This window comes from Bombina bombina, chromosome 1 (genome assembly GCF_027579735.1).
Source record: "Bombina bombina isolate aBomBom1 chromosome 1, aBomBom1.pri, whole genome shotgun sequence".
Taxonomy (NCBI): domain Eukaryota; kingdom Metazoa; phylum Chordata; class Amphibia; order Anura; family Bombinatoridae; genus Bombina; species Bombina bombina.
The window spans coordinates 1495050476-1495067661 of record NC_069499.1 but is presented as its reverse complement, the minus strand read 5'-3'; the positions used below and the strand labels follow the sequence as shown (position 1 = coordinate 1495067661).

General features: G+C 36.4%; 1 protein-coding gene across 2 annotated transcripts; it reads right to left on the bottom strand.

The window, feature by feature from the left end:
• Positions 1–619: 619 nt before the first annotated feature.
• On the bottom strand, positions 620–16687 carry ZNF207 (zinc finger protein 207). 2 transcript variants are annotated; one of them, XM_053707588.1, is made up of 11 exons: positions 16579–16687; positions 13114–13240; positions 12693–12831; positions 11564–11737; positions 10489–10564; positions 10194–10264; positions 5033–5190; positions 3744–3836; positions 3008–3250; positions 2355–2514; positions 620–1357 (listed from the first exon to the last, which is right to left on the bottom strand). In XM_053707588.1, exons 1-11 carry the CDS (start codon positions 16617–16619, stop codon positions 1197–1199), a joined length of 1443 nt encoding a protein of 480 aa, XP_053563563.1. In that variant the 5' UTR covers positions 16620–16687; the 3' UTR covers positions 620–1196. The 2 variants fall into 2 exon arrangements, with proteins under 2 accessions (XP_053563563.1, XP_053563572.1); XM_053707597.1 differs by lacking the exon at positions 3744–3836.
• Positions 16688–17186: the final 499 nt, after the last annotated feature.

The following is a 17186-nucleotide window of genomic DNA, read 5'->3' as shown; positions in this document are numbered from 1 at the left end:
ATGGATATAACACATTTAACACTTTAAATATTTTAACACTACTGCTTTAATGCTTATGGATTATAGAGTTTATTACTAAAAAAAAAAAAATTATCTAGATCCCTTTACACAAAAAAAAAAAAAAAAAAAAAAAAAAAAAAAAAAAAACACAAAAAAAAAACCAGTTAGACCTGTACAAATTTTAACAGGTTTAAAAAAAATGGACAAGCTGACAATTTCAGGTGAATTTACAATATATAAATCAGGCATATGTACCAGACATATAGAGATGACCAAATGATAATTAGTATCTACTTTGTGCCATATTTGTATCCTTGACTAAACTAAAGTAAGCCTAATAAAAAAAAAAAATAGGAAAATATAAAATAAGATTTGGGTGCTAAACTAAAGGATAACTATTACGTGAGGTGTAATGTGGGAACAACTTTTTGTTAATATCTGTACAGGCCTACTGCTATGTAAAGTTAGACATTTAACATGCAAATGGGCAATTATTCAAACAATATCAATTATACACAGCATCGGTAGTGATCCAATGTGTGGAACCAAGAAAACTGTGGCATGCTTCTGTACAAACCTTGGTAAGATTTCCACAGCTGATAATGAATAAAAAGTCAAAAAAGTTTCTTTTGTTTTATTACATAATTAGTTTAAACAGTACAGATAAAGTAGTTTGACTTTACTGGGTCAGTAGGGGAGATCCTGTAACATAACTTAATACATTAAAAAAAACATATGTTACAGTGACAGGTTGAACAGTTACTGCCCTCACCAACTAAAGTTGGGGACAAAGTGTCCAACAGCACCCAGAGGATGCTGTGAAGGCTTGATTTGACAAAGAGCAAAATAATGTGACAGAACTTGCCTTTAGTGTGGTATTTGGCGCCTTCACAATTAAACGAACCATATTTACTATACGCCACTTCTAAAAACCTAGATGAAACATGAAAAAAGAAGCCATACAATATAAATTGCAATATCAGGAAACATTCCTGTTTCAATGTCCCACATACCCCATCCCTTCCCTCAAATAAAAATATCCCTCCCTAGGTAAAAGAAACGTCCAACAGTTCGTGGTATGCAGGAAGATACGCTTTTAGTCACAATGAAGCTCTAATTGACGGAAGCTTGGCTATATACACAGCACAAGATGAGAAAAGGTTTAATCTCCAAACCTATTTAATAGTGCAGCAACATCAGTAGCGGCCACCTTGAGACATTACAGGGGGTCTTAATCCCATTAACGGTCGAGGAGGTCCGCCTTGGTACTGTGGAACCATGGGAGGGCCTTGTGTATAGGGAGGCAGAGCATTAGGATGGTATCCAGGCATACCTTGATGGGGGCCTCCATACTGACCTATAAAGGGAAAAAGGGTCATATTAAAGCTCGATTACAAAATGACAACTGAATAAAAAGGAACACAATGTTTTCTTTCACGATTCAGACAGGAGCATACAAATAAACAGCAAAAAGTTCACTTCTATTATCAAATGTGCTTCTCTTTTGGTATTCTTTTGTCGAAAAGCATACGTAGGTAGTGTGCACATGTCTGGGGCACACCATGGCAAACACTGCTGCCATCTAGTTCTCTTGTAAATGTACAACATAAACCAAATATTGCAAAACTGCTGACATATAGTTCTCCAGATACATACAGGTTCATACTCCTGAGCCTACCTACTTTTCAACCGAAGATACTCTGAGAACAAGGTAATTTTGAAACTTTAAAATTGTATACGTATTCATGAAAATATTTTGGCTTCATCTCCCTTTAAAAATGGCTTACAATTCTTGTATCTATAGATCTAAAAACCATTTACTATAGAAATCCTGGATGAAAATGATGCAAGGGTAAAACCAATACTTAAAGGGACAGAAAGGTCAAAATTTAAATGAGCATGGTGCATTTCAATTTTAAATAAAAGCATTTTTGCAATATACCTTAATTAGCAAAAAGGCTTCTAGTAAAAGTTATTAGTGTTTTGTTTGGCAGCATACAGCACTTATGTCGAGTGCCAGTACACCAGTGTTCGAGTTGTAATGCACCCCTGTAGGATTTAAAGTTTACTTCAGCATTATCTACACTTATAAACAAGCCATACGCTTACAATTAATGATTTCTATGAATGAATAACCGATTCTAAATTTATATATATATATATATATATATATATATATATATATATATATATATATATATATATATATATATATATATATATATATATATATATATATATATATATACACACACATACATACATACACACACACACACACTTGTAGAATATTTAGAAGCCAAAAACAAGCACCTTTAATATCAGTTACTGAGTATGCACAAGAAATACCTTACCATGAGGTGGAACTGGATGCCTCATCCCTGGCTGCTGAGAAGGCATTCCAGGTTGCGGCATCAAAGCTCCTAAAGGACCAACAGCTTGATTGCCTACAGGAGCCTGGCCAGACCTAGGAAGACTGCGCTTATATTTAGGAAGCTGGGCCCGTTTTTCTTCCTATAAAAAAAAAAAAAAAAAAAAAAAAAAAAAAAAATATAAAAAAAAAAAAATTAGACTTGTACAGATCATATTGTAAAATACAGATTGCAGCTGCCAGAGTCAAAACAGAAAATACACCCAAATTGAAATTTGTATTTAGCAATATATATTTTAAATTAAAACCAGGCATCATCTGGTTTAAAAACAGCAGTGATATTTTGTCTGTTCATGAACAATTAACATAAAACAGGCACTGCTGCTGAATTTATGCAGATATCAATGCAGATGATATTTCTAAACATAGAAATATAAAACAAGACAATTGCAGGCTTATAAGATAAGATATAACCAGCAATACAAGAACTGTCCACAGAAATAAAGTCCTAGCAGGTTACACTTAAGTCAGTGTTTGGGATATTGACCCCTTGAAGTGCTAGATTAACATTAATTATTAAGTTTGTTTTTGCAGAAGAGTTTCTTAAAGCAAAACACTAAATATTAACATACTTACCAATGATATATCCTCATCTGGATGGATCAACTTACTAGTTGCACTAGTTGTTGTCAGGGTAGCAGGCTTACTTGTTATGGAAGCTGACGGTTTAGAAGCAGTGGTATTTGTCGTGCTAGTGGTTGACACAGTAGACTGGGTATAAGCAGGGAATGTTGGTTTAGGAGGTTCTACATTCGTTACAGGAGAGTTATTCAAAGGTTTGAAATCCGTTCCAACAGGTCCTGCTACTGTTGACTGAGCCTAACAAGTAAAGCAATATGTGAGTTTTCATGGTAACAAAATTACAATTATAAATTCTGAAAAAAGCATAAATACAAAAGCGAGGCCACCACAAAATAAAGAGCTGTAACTAAAACACGCAAAAAAAAATTACACATGCTTTCTTTCACACAGCACTAATTCTAAAAAAAGCATGTTTAAGTCTTTCTCAATTTGTGACTGCTAGGGCAGGTAAGAGTTATTTAGCAATATAATTTTGCTTATATTGAGATATCCAAGTTTAAATACACAAAAGCTTATGTATTTAAGTTTAAAAAAAAAAAAAAAAAATATTCATGCATTAAGAGACTTGAGCTCATTCAAATGCATTGCTGATTGCATGCATTAACCCTTTAGCTTCATTATATGGAGAAATAAAAGGTAGTATAACGTTAACGCATATAAAAAGGCTAGGTTTGTGAAACCAAAGGGTTAATTTATGTAGCAAATATTAACACTGCAATTTCCTGCATACTTGTGCTGTACTAGGAAACAGAGCTTTAGAAGGTGCAGACAGATTTTCTGAATTGGTGGGCGCTGTACTTGAGCTTGTGACAGGTGATCCCATCTGCAGCACAAAGAAAGGAAGTGGTGATAAGACTAAGGCTAGTAAAAAAAAAAAAAAAAAAAAAACCTTGGATCTGCAATAAAGGAGGAACTTCTTTCTGATCAAAATAAATAAATAAAATCGTGGACAAATTAAAGGGACACTGTACCCAAAAAAATTCTTTCGTGATTCAGATTGAGCATGAAATTTTAAGAAACTTTCTAATTTACTCCTATTATCAAATTTTCTTCATTCACTTGGTATCTTTATTTGAAATGCAAGAATGTAAGTTTAGATGCCGGCCCATTTTTGGTGAACAACCTGGGTTGTCCTTGCTGATTGGTGGATAAATTCATCCACCAATAAAAATGTGCTGTCCAGAGTACTGAAACCAAAAAAAAGCTTAGATGCCTTCTTTTTCAAATAATGATAGCAAGAGAACGAAGAAAAATTAATAGGAGTAAATTAGAAAGCTGCTAAAAATTGCATGCTCTTTCTGAATTATAAAAGAAAAATTTTGGGTACAGTGTACCTTTAATTAGGAGAAACTATTTGCTGTGTATAGAAGAAACCATCTGGCACATACATAGAAAACATGTTTTAAGTGACATTAAAGTCAAACATTTTCTGCCATGATTTAGATAGAACACAATATTAGAAAACTCTCCAATTTAATTGGATCATCAAAATGTGCAGTAGTGCACCAGCACCTACTGAGCATGTGCAAGATTTCAACGTATACGTAAAAGTCTGATTTACAGAGTTCTGTCTTATGATACAAGGGGCCCAGCAAGTGAAAGAAATTTCAAGTTTATCAGAAAAAAGAAAATAAAAAATCTACTTCTCATTTGAAATTCAGTAAGTGCTATTACGTTACCTTTTCACTATGAATTTGTTGATTATGCAATTCAACTGTATTTTAACAGTTCATTAATACTAATCTATTAATTATATTCCTTTGGAGTTTCATAATATACCATAGAAATTAAGTTTGGAAAGTACAGAGCAGAGTTTGGAAGACGCAAATATCTTGCGTGCTAAATTTCACATTAGGTAAACTAAAAATATCCCTCAAACTAATTGAACGAACATGCCTCAAAAGTTTGTCTATTTTTAAAAATCAAGCCATACTTAAAGTTTAAGGCTTCTAACACATGAAATTGACCGAACTTAACACCATATGCTATAAATATTCCTTCCCCAATAAAAGTACTTACCTGTCCAGCACTTGGGAAGAGTGGTTTAGGGGCAGACTGTAACGTAGGGGCAGATGTACTAGGTGCTGCATGTCGGTTGATTAATCCTGGTGAAGATACTGACTGTGCTTGTGTTACAGGAGGCATTCCTTGACGAATTCCAACAGGTGGTGGTACACCTAGAATACATGTTAAAGTCCACAACTATGACTAACATTTGTACATTGAAATTAACTATTTTCTATTCAGCAAGTAGGAACAAAATACCCACTATTACTATTTGCATGTGTGCATTTAAGAAACTGCACAACACCTATTCCAATACATAGATAAATAAGGCTTTTAAGTAGGGGCATTTATGGCCTATACACCTACAGACCCGCTACTGTATTTTCTGAACCAACTTCATAATCCCTTCATAAATGTCCAGCTTCATACTATCCGATATTTTTTATTATAAAGCAGTTCCATACTGCAGGTATAGTTATGGCATTCTTTCTGTAACGTAAATATATTTTTTACCCCCACATCCGCACACTTTAACCCCTTAAAGCTGCTTTGTGCAGATATAGATATAGATATATATATATATATCCACTAATTTATGCTTACCTGATAAATTTGATATGGCGAGTTCACGGCTTGAGTAATTACTGTTGGGAATAGCAGGGTGCGGCAAAGAGCACCACAGTTAAACTGCTATGTATTACTCCCTTACCCACAACCCCAGTCATTCGACCGAAGGGAAATGGAGAAAAAAAGTGTAACACAAGGTGTAGAGGTGCCTGAGGTTAGTCAAAAGAACAACTGTCTTAAAATAAAAGGATGGGGCCGTGGACTCACCATATCCAGAAAGAAATACATTTATCAGGTAAGCATACATTTTGTTTTTCTTTCTTAAGATATCGTGAGTCCACGGCTTGAGTAATTACTGTTGGGAACCAATACCCAAGCTACAGGACATGGATAAATAGGAAGGGACAAGACAGGCAGTCCTAAACAGAAGACACCACCGCTTGAAGAACCAAAAAAGAAGCCCCAGCCAAGGAAAAAGTATCAAATTTTGAAAAAAAAGTATGTAGAGAAGACAAAGTTGCAGCCTAGCAAATTTGTTCCACAGAAGCTTCATTTTTGAAAGACCAAGAAGAGGAAACAGCTCTTGTGGAATGTGCTGTAATTCTCTGAGGAGGCTGCTGTTCAGCAATCTCATAAACCAAAGAAATGATACTTCATAACCAAAAAGGAGTATTAACAGTAGCTTTCTGACCTTTACGTTTCCCAGAGAAACAAAGAGGGCAGAGGACTGGCGAAAATCCTTAGTCGCCTGTAAGTAGAATTTAAGAGCACGTACAACATCCTAATTGCGTAACAAACGTTCTTTGGAAGGAGGAGGATTAGGACACAGAGAGAGGGAACAACAATTTTATGATTGATATTTCTATTAGAAACAACCTTAACCAAGAAACCTAACTTAGTACAAAGAACCGCCTTATCGGCATGAAAAATAAAATAAGGGGAATAACGATGCAGAGCTGAGAGTTCCGAGACTCTTCGAGCAGAAGAGATAACAACGTAATGTCCATGGAACGCAAAGGTTCAAACTGAGCCAGCTGTAAAACTTTAAAAACAGGCCTAATGTTCACCAAGGCCTGAGAAAAAGATTGCACATCTGCCAAACGTTTATATAGTTAAACTGATAAAGTAGAAATCTGACCCTTCAGGGTACTGACTGACAATCACTTCTCCAGGCCTTCCTGAAGAATAGATACAATTCTAGGAATTCTAATTCTACTCCCAAGAGTAGCCCTTGGATTCACACCAATAGATATTTACGCCATGTCTTATAAATCTTTCTAGTAAAAGGCTTGCGAGCCTGAATCATGGTCTCAATGACCGACTCAGAAAAAACACGCTTAGACAGAATTAAGCGTTTAATCTCCAAGCAGACAGCTTCAGAGAAACAAGATTTGGATGAAGGAAGGGACCCTGAATCAGGATGTCCTTCCTCAGAGGTAGTCTCCAAGGTGGGAGATATGACATCTCCACTAGGTGTGCAAACCAGATCCTGCAAGGCCATGCAGGGGCTATTAGAATCACAGACGCCCTCTGCAGTTTGATACAAGTAATGACTCTTGTAAGGAGAGCAAACTGAGGATACAGGTATGCCAACCTGAAAACCCAAGGAACCGCAGAGCATCTATCAGAATGGCCTGTGGATCTCTTGACCTTGAAACGTACCTTGGAAGCTTGGCGTTCTGATGGGACTCCATCAGATCTAACTTCAGCACCCCCCCCCCCCCCCCAATTTAAGGACAAAGCTGGAAAACACCTCTGGATGGAGTTCCCACTCCCCGAGATGAAAAGTCTGTCTGCTCAGAAAACCGGCTTCCCAGTTGTCTACTCCTGGAATGTGGATGGCATTTTGGGTCTCTGCCCACTGAAGAATCCGAGTAACCTCCTTCATGGCTAAGAAAATCCAAGTTCCTCCCTGGTGATTGATGTAAGCCACAGAGGTTATGTTGTCTGACTGGAACCTGATAAACTGGGCCTAGGACAACTGAAGCCAAGCCGATAGAGCATTGTAAATCGCTCTCAACTCCAAGATGTTGATGGAAAGAGCAGACTACTTTCAAGTCCAAAGGCTCTCCGCTTTTAACAAGTTCCAGACTGCTCCCCAGCCCAGCAGGCTGGCGTCCGTTGTCACAATCACCCAGGAAGGTCTCAAAGCATATGCCCTGAGAAATCCACCACGGGAGAGAATCCCTTGACGACTGATCTAACTATTCTCTGAGATAGATCTGAATGGTCACCATTCCATTGTCTGAGTATGCACAACTAGAAAGCTCTCAAACTGAATCGAGCAAAAGGAATGTCGTCCATGGAAGCCACCATCAGACCGATTACCTCCATACATTGAGCCACTGAAGGATGAGCATAAGCCTGAAGAGAGGCAAAAGGAAATTTTGTTTTTCCTGACCTCTGTCAGAACCATCTTCATCAATAGAGTATTATGGTCTCTAAGAACACAACTCTTGTAACAGGGTAAAGGGAGCTTTTTTCCAGATTCACATTCCATCCGTGGGAACGAAAAAGACAATATTTGTGTGATATTTTTCTAGTTGAAAAGATAACGCCTGAACCAATATGTCGTCCAGGTAGGGTGCCACAGCAATTCCATAAGAACGGATCACTGTCAAAAGAGCCCCCAGAATCTTTGAAAAAATTCTGGGAGATGTGGCTAGACCAAATGGAAGAGCCACAAACTGGAAATGTTTGTCAAGAAAGGCAAATCTCAGGGACCTGTGATGGTTTCTGTGAATAGGAACATGAAGATACTTTAGGTCTATGGTTGTCATGAACGGACCCCTCTTGTACTAAAGGAAGAATGGAGCGTATAGTCTCCATCTTGTAGGATGGAACTTTGAGGAACTTGATTAGACACTTCAAGTCTATTATGGCAGCTAATGTCTATTATGGCAGCTAATGTTGCAGATACCGCTGAAGATACCTGGGCAGCAATTTCTGCTTTTAAATAAACTCCACTAGGAGTTAGAGGAACCGCAGGGCACTGCATGTGACGCCATTGAGGCTTGGGACGTAGGAGGAGAAAGCCGAGGTATTTTAACAGCATCATCCTGAGAGACATTAGGTTTAAATATTTTACCTTTATTTTGCAAGGTTTTCTTGACACATAGGAGCTGCAATTCTATACATAAGCATGAATTCATGAGAGCAGGTTCTTGTTCCATATCAGACATGTTGTGAAACAGTAAATAAAACTTGTACAGATAAGTTTCAAAGATTTTAATATTTAATTAAAATAAGCCAAGGGAAAAAAAAAAAAAAAAAAAAAAAAAAAAAAAAACTTTAACCCAAATTAGGATCGATCCCCAGCTAAAATTATCTGAGAAAAGTTAAGAAAAACATTTAACAAACAACTTTTTCCTCAGAAACGTTGTGCTTAAATTACTGCTGCTACACAGAGGCACTAAAAATAGCTTCCTGGTACACTGAGTACCAGAAATAACTTTTTTCAAATCGGACAGTTTAAAATGTTGCATCGGTTTATTTTAAAGCAATGGGGAAATGAATAAGCTGCTGAAATAGAAAATTCAGCCTTACTTTCAGTTTAAACTTGTATTGTTTTATCAAGTAAATGTGTCAGAAAATAAACAAGCCTAATAAACACATTTACTCTCTCTTTTTAAAAGTTTAAATGTTAGTCTCACATGCTACAGTGCCTGCTTCATGCCTTATGCACCCATACTACAGGATTATCTATGTCCCAATAAAAAAGCAGTGTCTTTTAATTTGTTAAGTGCATGGTCTCCCCAACTGGAAGAAAAAGTACTTACCTGCTCCGCTGCCTGGCATGTAGACAGTTACAAGGTATAAGAAAACAGTTCTTCACAGAGACCTTTAAAAAAAAAAGAACAGAGTAGCCAACTCTGGATTTCTAAACTAGGGCAGCAATTGTTAGGAAAACTCAGTAAGTACCTCTTTACAAGTTCCTAGCTACTTTAAAGTCACCACTACCCAACTGCAAGGAATGACGTGGAATACGGCTATAGCCCAAAACTTGCTTGTAGATTAAATCAATTTTTCTTCAAACACCTAAACTTCACCTCCTCCATGCACCGATGGCAAAGAGAAAGACTGGGGGTTGTGGGTAAAGGAGTGATACTTAGTTTAATTGTGGTGCTCTTTGCCTCCTGATGGCCAGGAGTGATATTCCCAACAATAATTACTCAAGCCGTGAACTCACCATATCCTAGTTAAGAAAACAGATGTCATTTTTTTATAAAAGGAATCTTACCCTTAATTTTGGGGGCAATTGGGGGACATTTTTAAAATTAACCAGAGGTCTGACCTCTGGTTAATTTTTCAGAGCGCTAATTGCTACTGCAAGCATTAACCAGACACTGGTTATTTAACGTGAGCCCATAAAAGGGGCGAATTTGCCAGTTTAATTGCGCACATCAAAATTAGCGCTCTGCTTGTAATCTAGCCCTAAATTAAGGATGACTTGATAGGGATTAAAAACATGGTTTTATCTTTCTTTAAAGTGAAATATTTTTGAAAACGTAGCCAATAGCCGTGTACTGTGGGTAATTGTTTCATAAATTTTAGGAATAGTTGCATACAAGACATTTGCAATTAACAGTTTTGTTTTTTATAATACCTGGTGGCAAACCAGTCATCATAGGAGGTATTCCAGAAGCAGGATGCATCATTCCACCCATAGACATCATTCTGCAGGAAAGAGATACATTTTAGTATCCTTAGTTGCATTACATTTACTATTGTCATAAACTAGCAGAAATGACAGTAAAAGGTACAGCTTTCTAATCAGATTTAAAAACTTGCATATTTACTATGAGCATGTTAAAAGCATGTCTTAAATTTAGAATTAACCTCCAGGAAGAGAAAAAAAAAAAAAACACTACATGGAAGGGGGCTCCTTTTTATGTACTAACCCATGATGCATTCCAGGTATAACAGAGGGTATTCCAGACATCAGTGATGGAACAGCTGGCATCAATGGTGGTATACCTTTAAAAGAAAATAATATTTTCTAATTTCAGATGAAAAGATCTAAAACTATAGCTCTTCATTGGTATAAAAACAAAAGCAATATTTTTAAACAGCTTGGAACTGAGCAAATAACACTCCAATGTAGTTACAAAAAAAAAAAATACAAAAAAAAAAAAATCACTGCACTATTGGAGAAATGTACAATTATATATATGTGGCAGGTATTTATGCAAGTGTATGCCAGGAGAATGCTACCTACCAGAATGCAGTGTCTACTATAAAGTTTATTAGAGGAGAGATAATGGTCTTGAGATGTTATTTCAGGATTTGGGCTTGGTGCCTTCATCCCCAGAATACAAAAACATTTTAGACAATTAGGGGCTTAGAACCTTTGGGGCGAAGGCCATTTCCTGTTCAAGCATGCCTGAGGCAAGACATGTTTTGAAGAGCTAGCTATACAATAAATGTTGTAGTTCTTCCATTATTGAAATAGAGGATTTTAATTTCATGCTTTCATTCCCAGCATAACAAATGAAAAAAGACACACACACAAAAAAAAAAAAAAAAAAAAACAAGGCGTTGCAATCCTAGGTTAGAGATTAGCAGATTCAGATGGTGGATTCATGGAATAAACTTCCAATAGAGCTGGAAAAAATTTCAAGCATGCCTAGGACACACATAAGGCTATGCTAAGAAAACAGTAAAATGTAATATGGATAGACTTGATGGGCCTTTTTGATTCTTCATACTCGTACTGTCATATAGCCCTCAAAATAAGCATCAATCAGCAGCAATTCAACCCTATCTTAAGCGGATGAAAACTAGCAATTTTTTGCTGCAGGTACCCCATAAGGGGATACGGTTTTTAAACAGACCCAGAGGGGGGAAACGCATGAGATGTTTTATATCTAATTTGCTTATCTCATCTAGAATTCTATGGTCCATTTACAACAATGTATGCAGAGTAATTGTGATTATCTCTATATTTTTATCACATATATACACAGATTTCAGCACCTGGAGGGATTCCTGGAGCACCTTGTAAACCAGGATGTAGTCCTGGCTGTCCCATGGTATGCATAAATCCCTGATGAGGTTGCATTTGTTGAAATGATGTGGATGCCCCAATATCATCATCATCATCATCATAATCAGAGTCGTCAAGATTTGATTTCTTTTTCAGACTGTCTACTACAAAAAAAACAAAAAGTTAATGAATTCAAGTCAGCTAAAATTATCTAAGGAAATGAGAACGAACCTAAAATTATTCATTTTTCTGTATCAATATACACAGCAAATATCAAAATAAGCCCACATTTACACTGCATTAAGAATTTTAAATGGATTTAACCAAAAAGCAACAGTGCACTAGCTTGGTCACTGCTACAAAAAAAAATTAAATAAGCAAATAAAATTTAAAAACAAAAAAACAACACACAACAATCTGCAACAAAAATTGTTGAAACACTAGCTGTACAAATTAGGCACAGTACAGAAAATTAAACAGACGTAAGGAATGCTTAACTATAGGGGATTCGCATACAGCCTGTGTTTTGCAGATTAAAGGGACAGTAAACCTTAAAAATAATGTTATATAATTCTGCACATAGTGAAGAATTATATAACATTATTTAAGTGCTATAGTTATAAATGCCTTTTTTACCTTTTAATATGTTAAAAATATGGCGCTTTTACAGACCCGCTCTCTGCTGAGCGGGTCTGTTATATTTAAACAGCGCATCGGGCCAGCTGTATAGTCACAGCCCGGCCCGACCGCGCCATAAGACTAAGTGCAGCTCGCTCCTGTCACAGGAGCGAGCTGCACTTAGTGCTATGGCGCGGTCGGGCCGGGCTGTGACTATACAGCTGGCCCGATGCGTTGACTAAATATAACAGACCCGCTCAGCAGAGAGCGGGTCTGTAAAAGCGCCATATTTTTAACATATTAAAAATGTAAAAAAAGGCATTTATAACTATAGCACTTAAATAATGTTATATAATTCTGCACTATGTGCAGAATTATATAACATTATTTTTAAGGTTTACTGTCCCTTTAAGCACGTGTACTAAGCAGTCTGCTTCATCAAGCCAAATCATACAGTGGAAAATCTACGTTGAAGATTCTGTTAGATTATAGAAGTCATACCTTGTGTTTTTTGTTCAAGTAATCGCCTCCTCTCTTCCATGTCTTTTTCAGGAATACCTTCCATGCCATAGATTTCAAGTTCAATATCTGTCCTTCCAGGGATAGCATTTGGTACAGCATCTATAGTTTCTTTATGTACCTGCAGACAACTCACGATTGTAAATACAAGACAAGAGTGCACTTAGGGAAAGGCAATGTAACAAAATAAGAAACGGGACTATATCATTTTACAAAATGATATAATTTAGATCTAAATATGACCATCAAATTATATTGCTTCGTGTTCTCCCTTTGTGGGAGTAACCTAAAGCAGTTTGCTTGCAAAGAAATAATCTGCCAACAGAAGGAAGAAAGAAGCATTATGCAAGAGGGGAAAACACAAGATCACCACAGCACCAAAAAAACTTTAATGAAAGCTTACCTGCATGCAATGGATAGCTAAACCAGGTCCAGTGTAGAGCTTTTTATGACATATATGGCATTTAAAATGCTTTGCTTTCTGATGCTGAATAAGGATTTTCTCATCATCAAAATCTCTGTTGCAATACCTTTTCAGTAATTAAGGACAATTGAACTATGCAGAAGCAAAATTTTACATATTTTAATTTACAAAGACACAAAAAGCAGCATTGTTAATTCTTAAACAGTGAAATCAAATTTAAAACTTTAATGTTTTAGATAGGGCATTCCATTTTAAATAACTTTCCAATTTACTTTAACCATCAAATTTGATTTGTTCTCTTGGTATTCTTTGTTGAAGGCTAAACCTAGGCAGGCTTATATGCTGATTTCTAAGCACTTAAGGCCGCCTCTTATCTCAGTGCATTCTATTAGCTTTTCAAGGCTAGACAGTGCTAGCTCATGTGTGTCATATGTAACATTGTGCTCACACCTGCCGAGTTATGCATGATTCGGCACCGACTGCCTGAAATTAAAATTTGTAAAAAGCCCTAAGATAAGGGGCAGTCTTTCAGAGGGTTAAATACAAGGTAAAGTATATAAATATAACAGTGTTGGTTATGCAAAACTGGGGAATGGGTCAAAAATGTATTATCTTTTTAAACAAAAATTTTCAAGTAGACTGTCCCTTTAAAATTTATGACCAGTACATAAAGTTTGCCGATTTCTTGAATTGCCTGTCACACCAAAGCAAAGATTATAAGAGCCCTAATCTTAAGTGACAATGTACTCAAGTATCCATTAAAATGGACTGTGCTTACTCTCTGATAACCCTCACTGGGAGATTGATTTCTGCAGCTGCCTCTTGTTTACATAGTTTTTCTATTGCTAATGCTGCTGTACTGGCATTTTCAGTAGAAGCGGTGGTTTCCAAAAGGTAAGAGCAGCTATTTTAAAGACAAAATAAAAGTAAATTAGCTATTGTACATATTCTAATGCACGCCAGCACTTAAAGGGACAGTCTACACCAGAATATTTATTGTTTTAAAAGATAGATAATCCCTTTATTACCCATTTCCCAGTTTTGCATAGCCAACACAGTTACAATATACTTTTAACCTCTGTGATTATCTTGTATCTAAGCCTCTGCAAACTGCCCCTTTTTTCAGTTCTTTTGATAGACTTGCAGTCTAGCCAAACAGTGCCTGCTCCCAGATAACTTCACGTGCACAGTGTTATCTATATGAAATATGTGAACTAACATCCTCTAGTGGTGAAAAACCGTTAAAATGCAATCTGAAAGAGGTGGGCTTCAAGGTCTAAGAAATTAGCATATGAACCTCCTAGGTTAAGCTTTCAACTAAGAATACCAAAAGAACAAAGCAAAATTGGTGATAAAAGTTAACTGGAAAATTGTTTAAAATGACATGCTCTATCTGAATCATGAAAGTTTATTTTGGCCTAGACTGTCCCTTTAAAGTTAAAGTAAACTATACATAATCATGTCTGACATGAAAATACATGTAAAATTATGCTAACTTTAATTCATCATTTTTTTTATTTATTTATTTTTTTAAAGCTGCTTCGTTCGCCTAGTTATGTACCTTTGAAGCCGCAAAACAATCTCACAGTTCCTCCACCCGAAAAAAAAAAAAAAAAGGTGCATGATGACAAATGCTGATATAAATTTGATTTGTCCCCCAGTAGCGTCTAAAACCTATCAAGCGAGCTACATTAAGTTCAATGGCGCGATTGGGCCGGCTGTGACTAGACACTGTGCCGAGATGCGCTTCTGAAAAGACCAGTCCCGCTCAGTAGAGCCAGGAGCGGAGTTCTACAAAATTCTACTTTGGCATAAAATATCTTTCCAATACTTTTAAGTATAAAGTTGGCGCTAAAATAATGTTATATAACTCTGCACTATGTGCAGAATTATATAACATTATTGTGTAGGTTTACTCCCCCTTTAATTCTTAAAGCATTGATCTCCATGCGCACTTTAAACTGTTGGTAGCCAATTCCGACAGTACGTTTTATAATTCTATTACCCAGGACTGTTCAATGCTCATTTGCACACAGGGTCTGTTGACAAAACTTATTTGCACATAGCGCTGTTAAATATTCTGCGCTGTGTGCAAACCAAAGATTTAATGTCAATAAACCCTTTTGCGCATATGAGCACTGACCAACGCTGGGTAACAGAAATAGATAACAGTCGGAATTAGCTACCGGTAGTTTAAAGTACACATGCGCGCATGGATAACACGACTTTAAGATTTAATAGGAGACTCTTTTTCATCTCTGTCAAGATTAGCTACCCAAGCCTGTGTGCATCCTTATTACATAATTGAATTATAAAGATTATTTTGAATCATCTGTGGAATACTATTATATAATAGTGAGCATGTGCACGTTGAAGTAGCTAATCTCGACAAAGTAACTTTTTTCGATAGAATACCAGGAAGCATGAACTCGTCTACTCACACTTGACATTTATGTACAGTCCTGTAACAATGAGTTACACTTACACACGACTGGTTAGCGCTGCGGAATCTGTTGGCACACTACAAATAACCGATAATCAGTAGGCAAATCGCTAACAAAAAAAAAAGGTTATTCAGTTTTACATTCAGCATATTGTAAGAGCTGAGATACATATATATATATATATATATATATATATATATATATAGGATATATCTCTAACACAATACACCTAACATTAGGGTTACACTTTTACAATAATTTACTGTATTCCACAGAGATACATAAAGTGAAGTCATGTTCACAAAAAGTGTTCATGTTCATTTTTTTAAGAATAAACAGTGCCAGATTAAGGGGCGAGAATTTAAAAAAAAACAAAGACACAACACAGCATACAGAAGCAACCATAGACTGCCTCACACAATAGTCTATACAGTATGCATCTCCATACATTTCACAAACGTTGCAAATCTATTGATGTAAACTGGAATGTACCACCAACTGTCCCAAAATGTATCAATGAAAACATCAGACTGGTGTCTGACAAAACGTGTGCATGGAAAGAACATTTAAACCACTAAATACTTTAGACCTACTACTCATCTAGGTCTATACTAAACAACGCGCGATTTTTAACGTATCAAATATACTATAAATTAAGTCTCTTACATACATGTATAACAGCATTACGTGTGTGTACTGTAGAAATTTGTTCGGCACCTCAAACGATTTTATGAGATATACTATATATGTCCCAATAAACACACACAAATAAATATATATATATATATATATATATATATATATATCCACATTTACGTGCCACAACATTTCATGCCTCACACCCCGTAGTTTTTTATGTTGACTGTTCAAACCCACGGTCCACACAAACAAACAAGCTGGGCAGGGCGGGCAAAGAGGCCCAGACACTACACAACCACCATTTACCAAGCATGGGGCCCTATACCCAACTACATCCTTCTAAAACGAGTGAAAAGGATACCAGCACCAGGGCTTCAGCTGCTTCTTCTTCTTTCTTCCCATCTTAGCGGACTGTGAGGGCTCTCTGTGCGACGGTTTTAGCAGAAAACAGGAAAACACCAAAATCCTGCCTGAGACAGTGATAAAGAAATGACAAGATGGCGCCGATTCAGCGTCTATTCCCAGTATGCAACGGGCAACGCGCTAAACGTGAAGCTTATCGGCGCCATGTCTTATGTGGGCACTTGCCCTTAGTTATTATGCTACCAAATAGTCTAGCGCTGAATCATTGTCGAGAATCTCACAGTGTGGTGTTTGTTTTTTATCAGCGTATATAACATAACTTATTCTAACAGTTGTTTTAGATTAAATGTAATTATATTCTATTTTCTTAGATTTAAAATTATATTTCGATTAAAGGGACATCAAACCCACATTTTTTCTTTCATGATTCAGACAGAGAATTCAATTTTAAACAACTTTCTCATTTACTTCTATTATCTAATTTGTTTAATTCTTTAGATATCCTTTGTTGAAGGAATATCAATGCACATAGGTGAGCCAATCACACAAGGCATCTATGTGCAGCTACCAATCAGCAGCTACTGAGCCTATCTAGATATGCTTTTC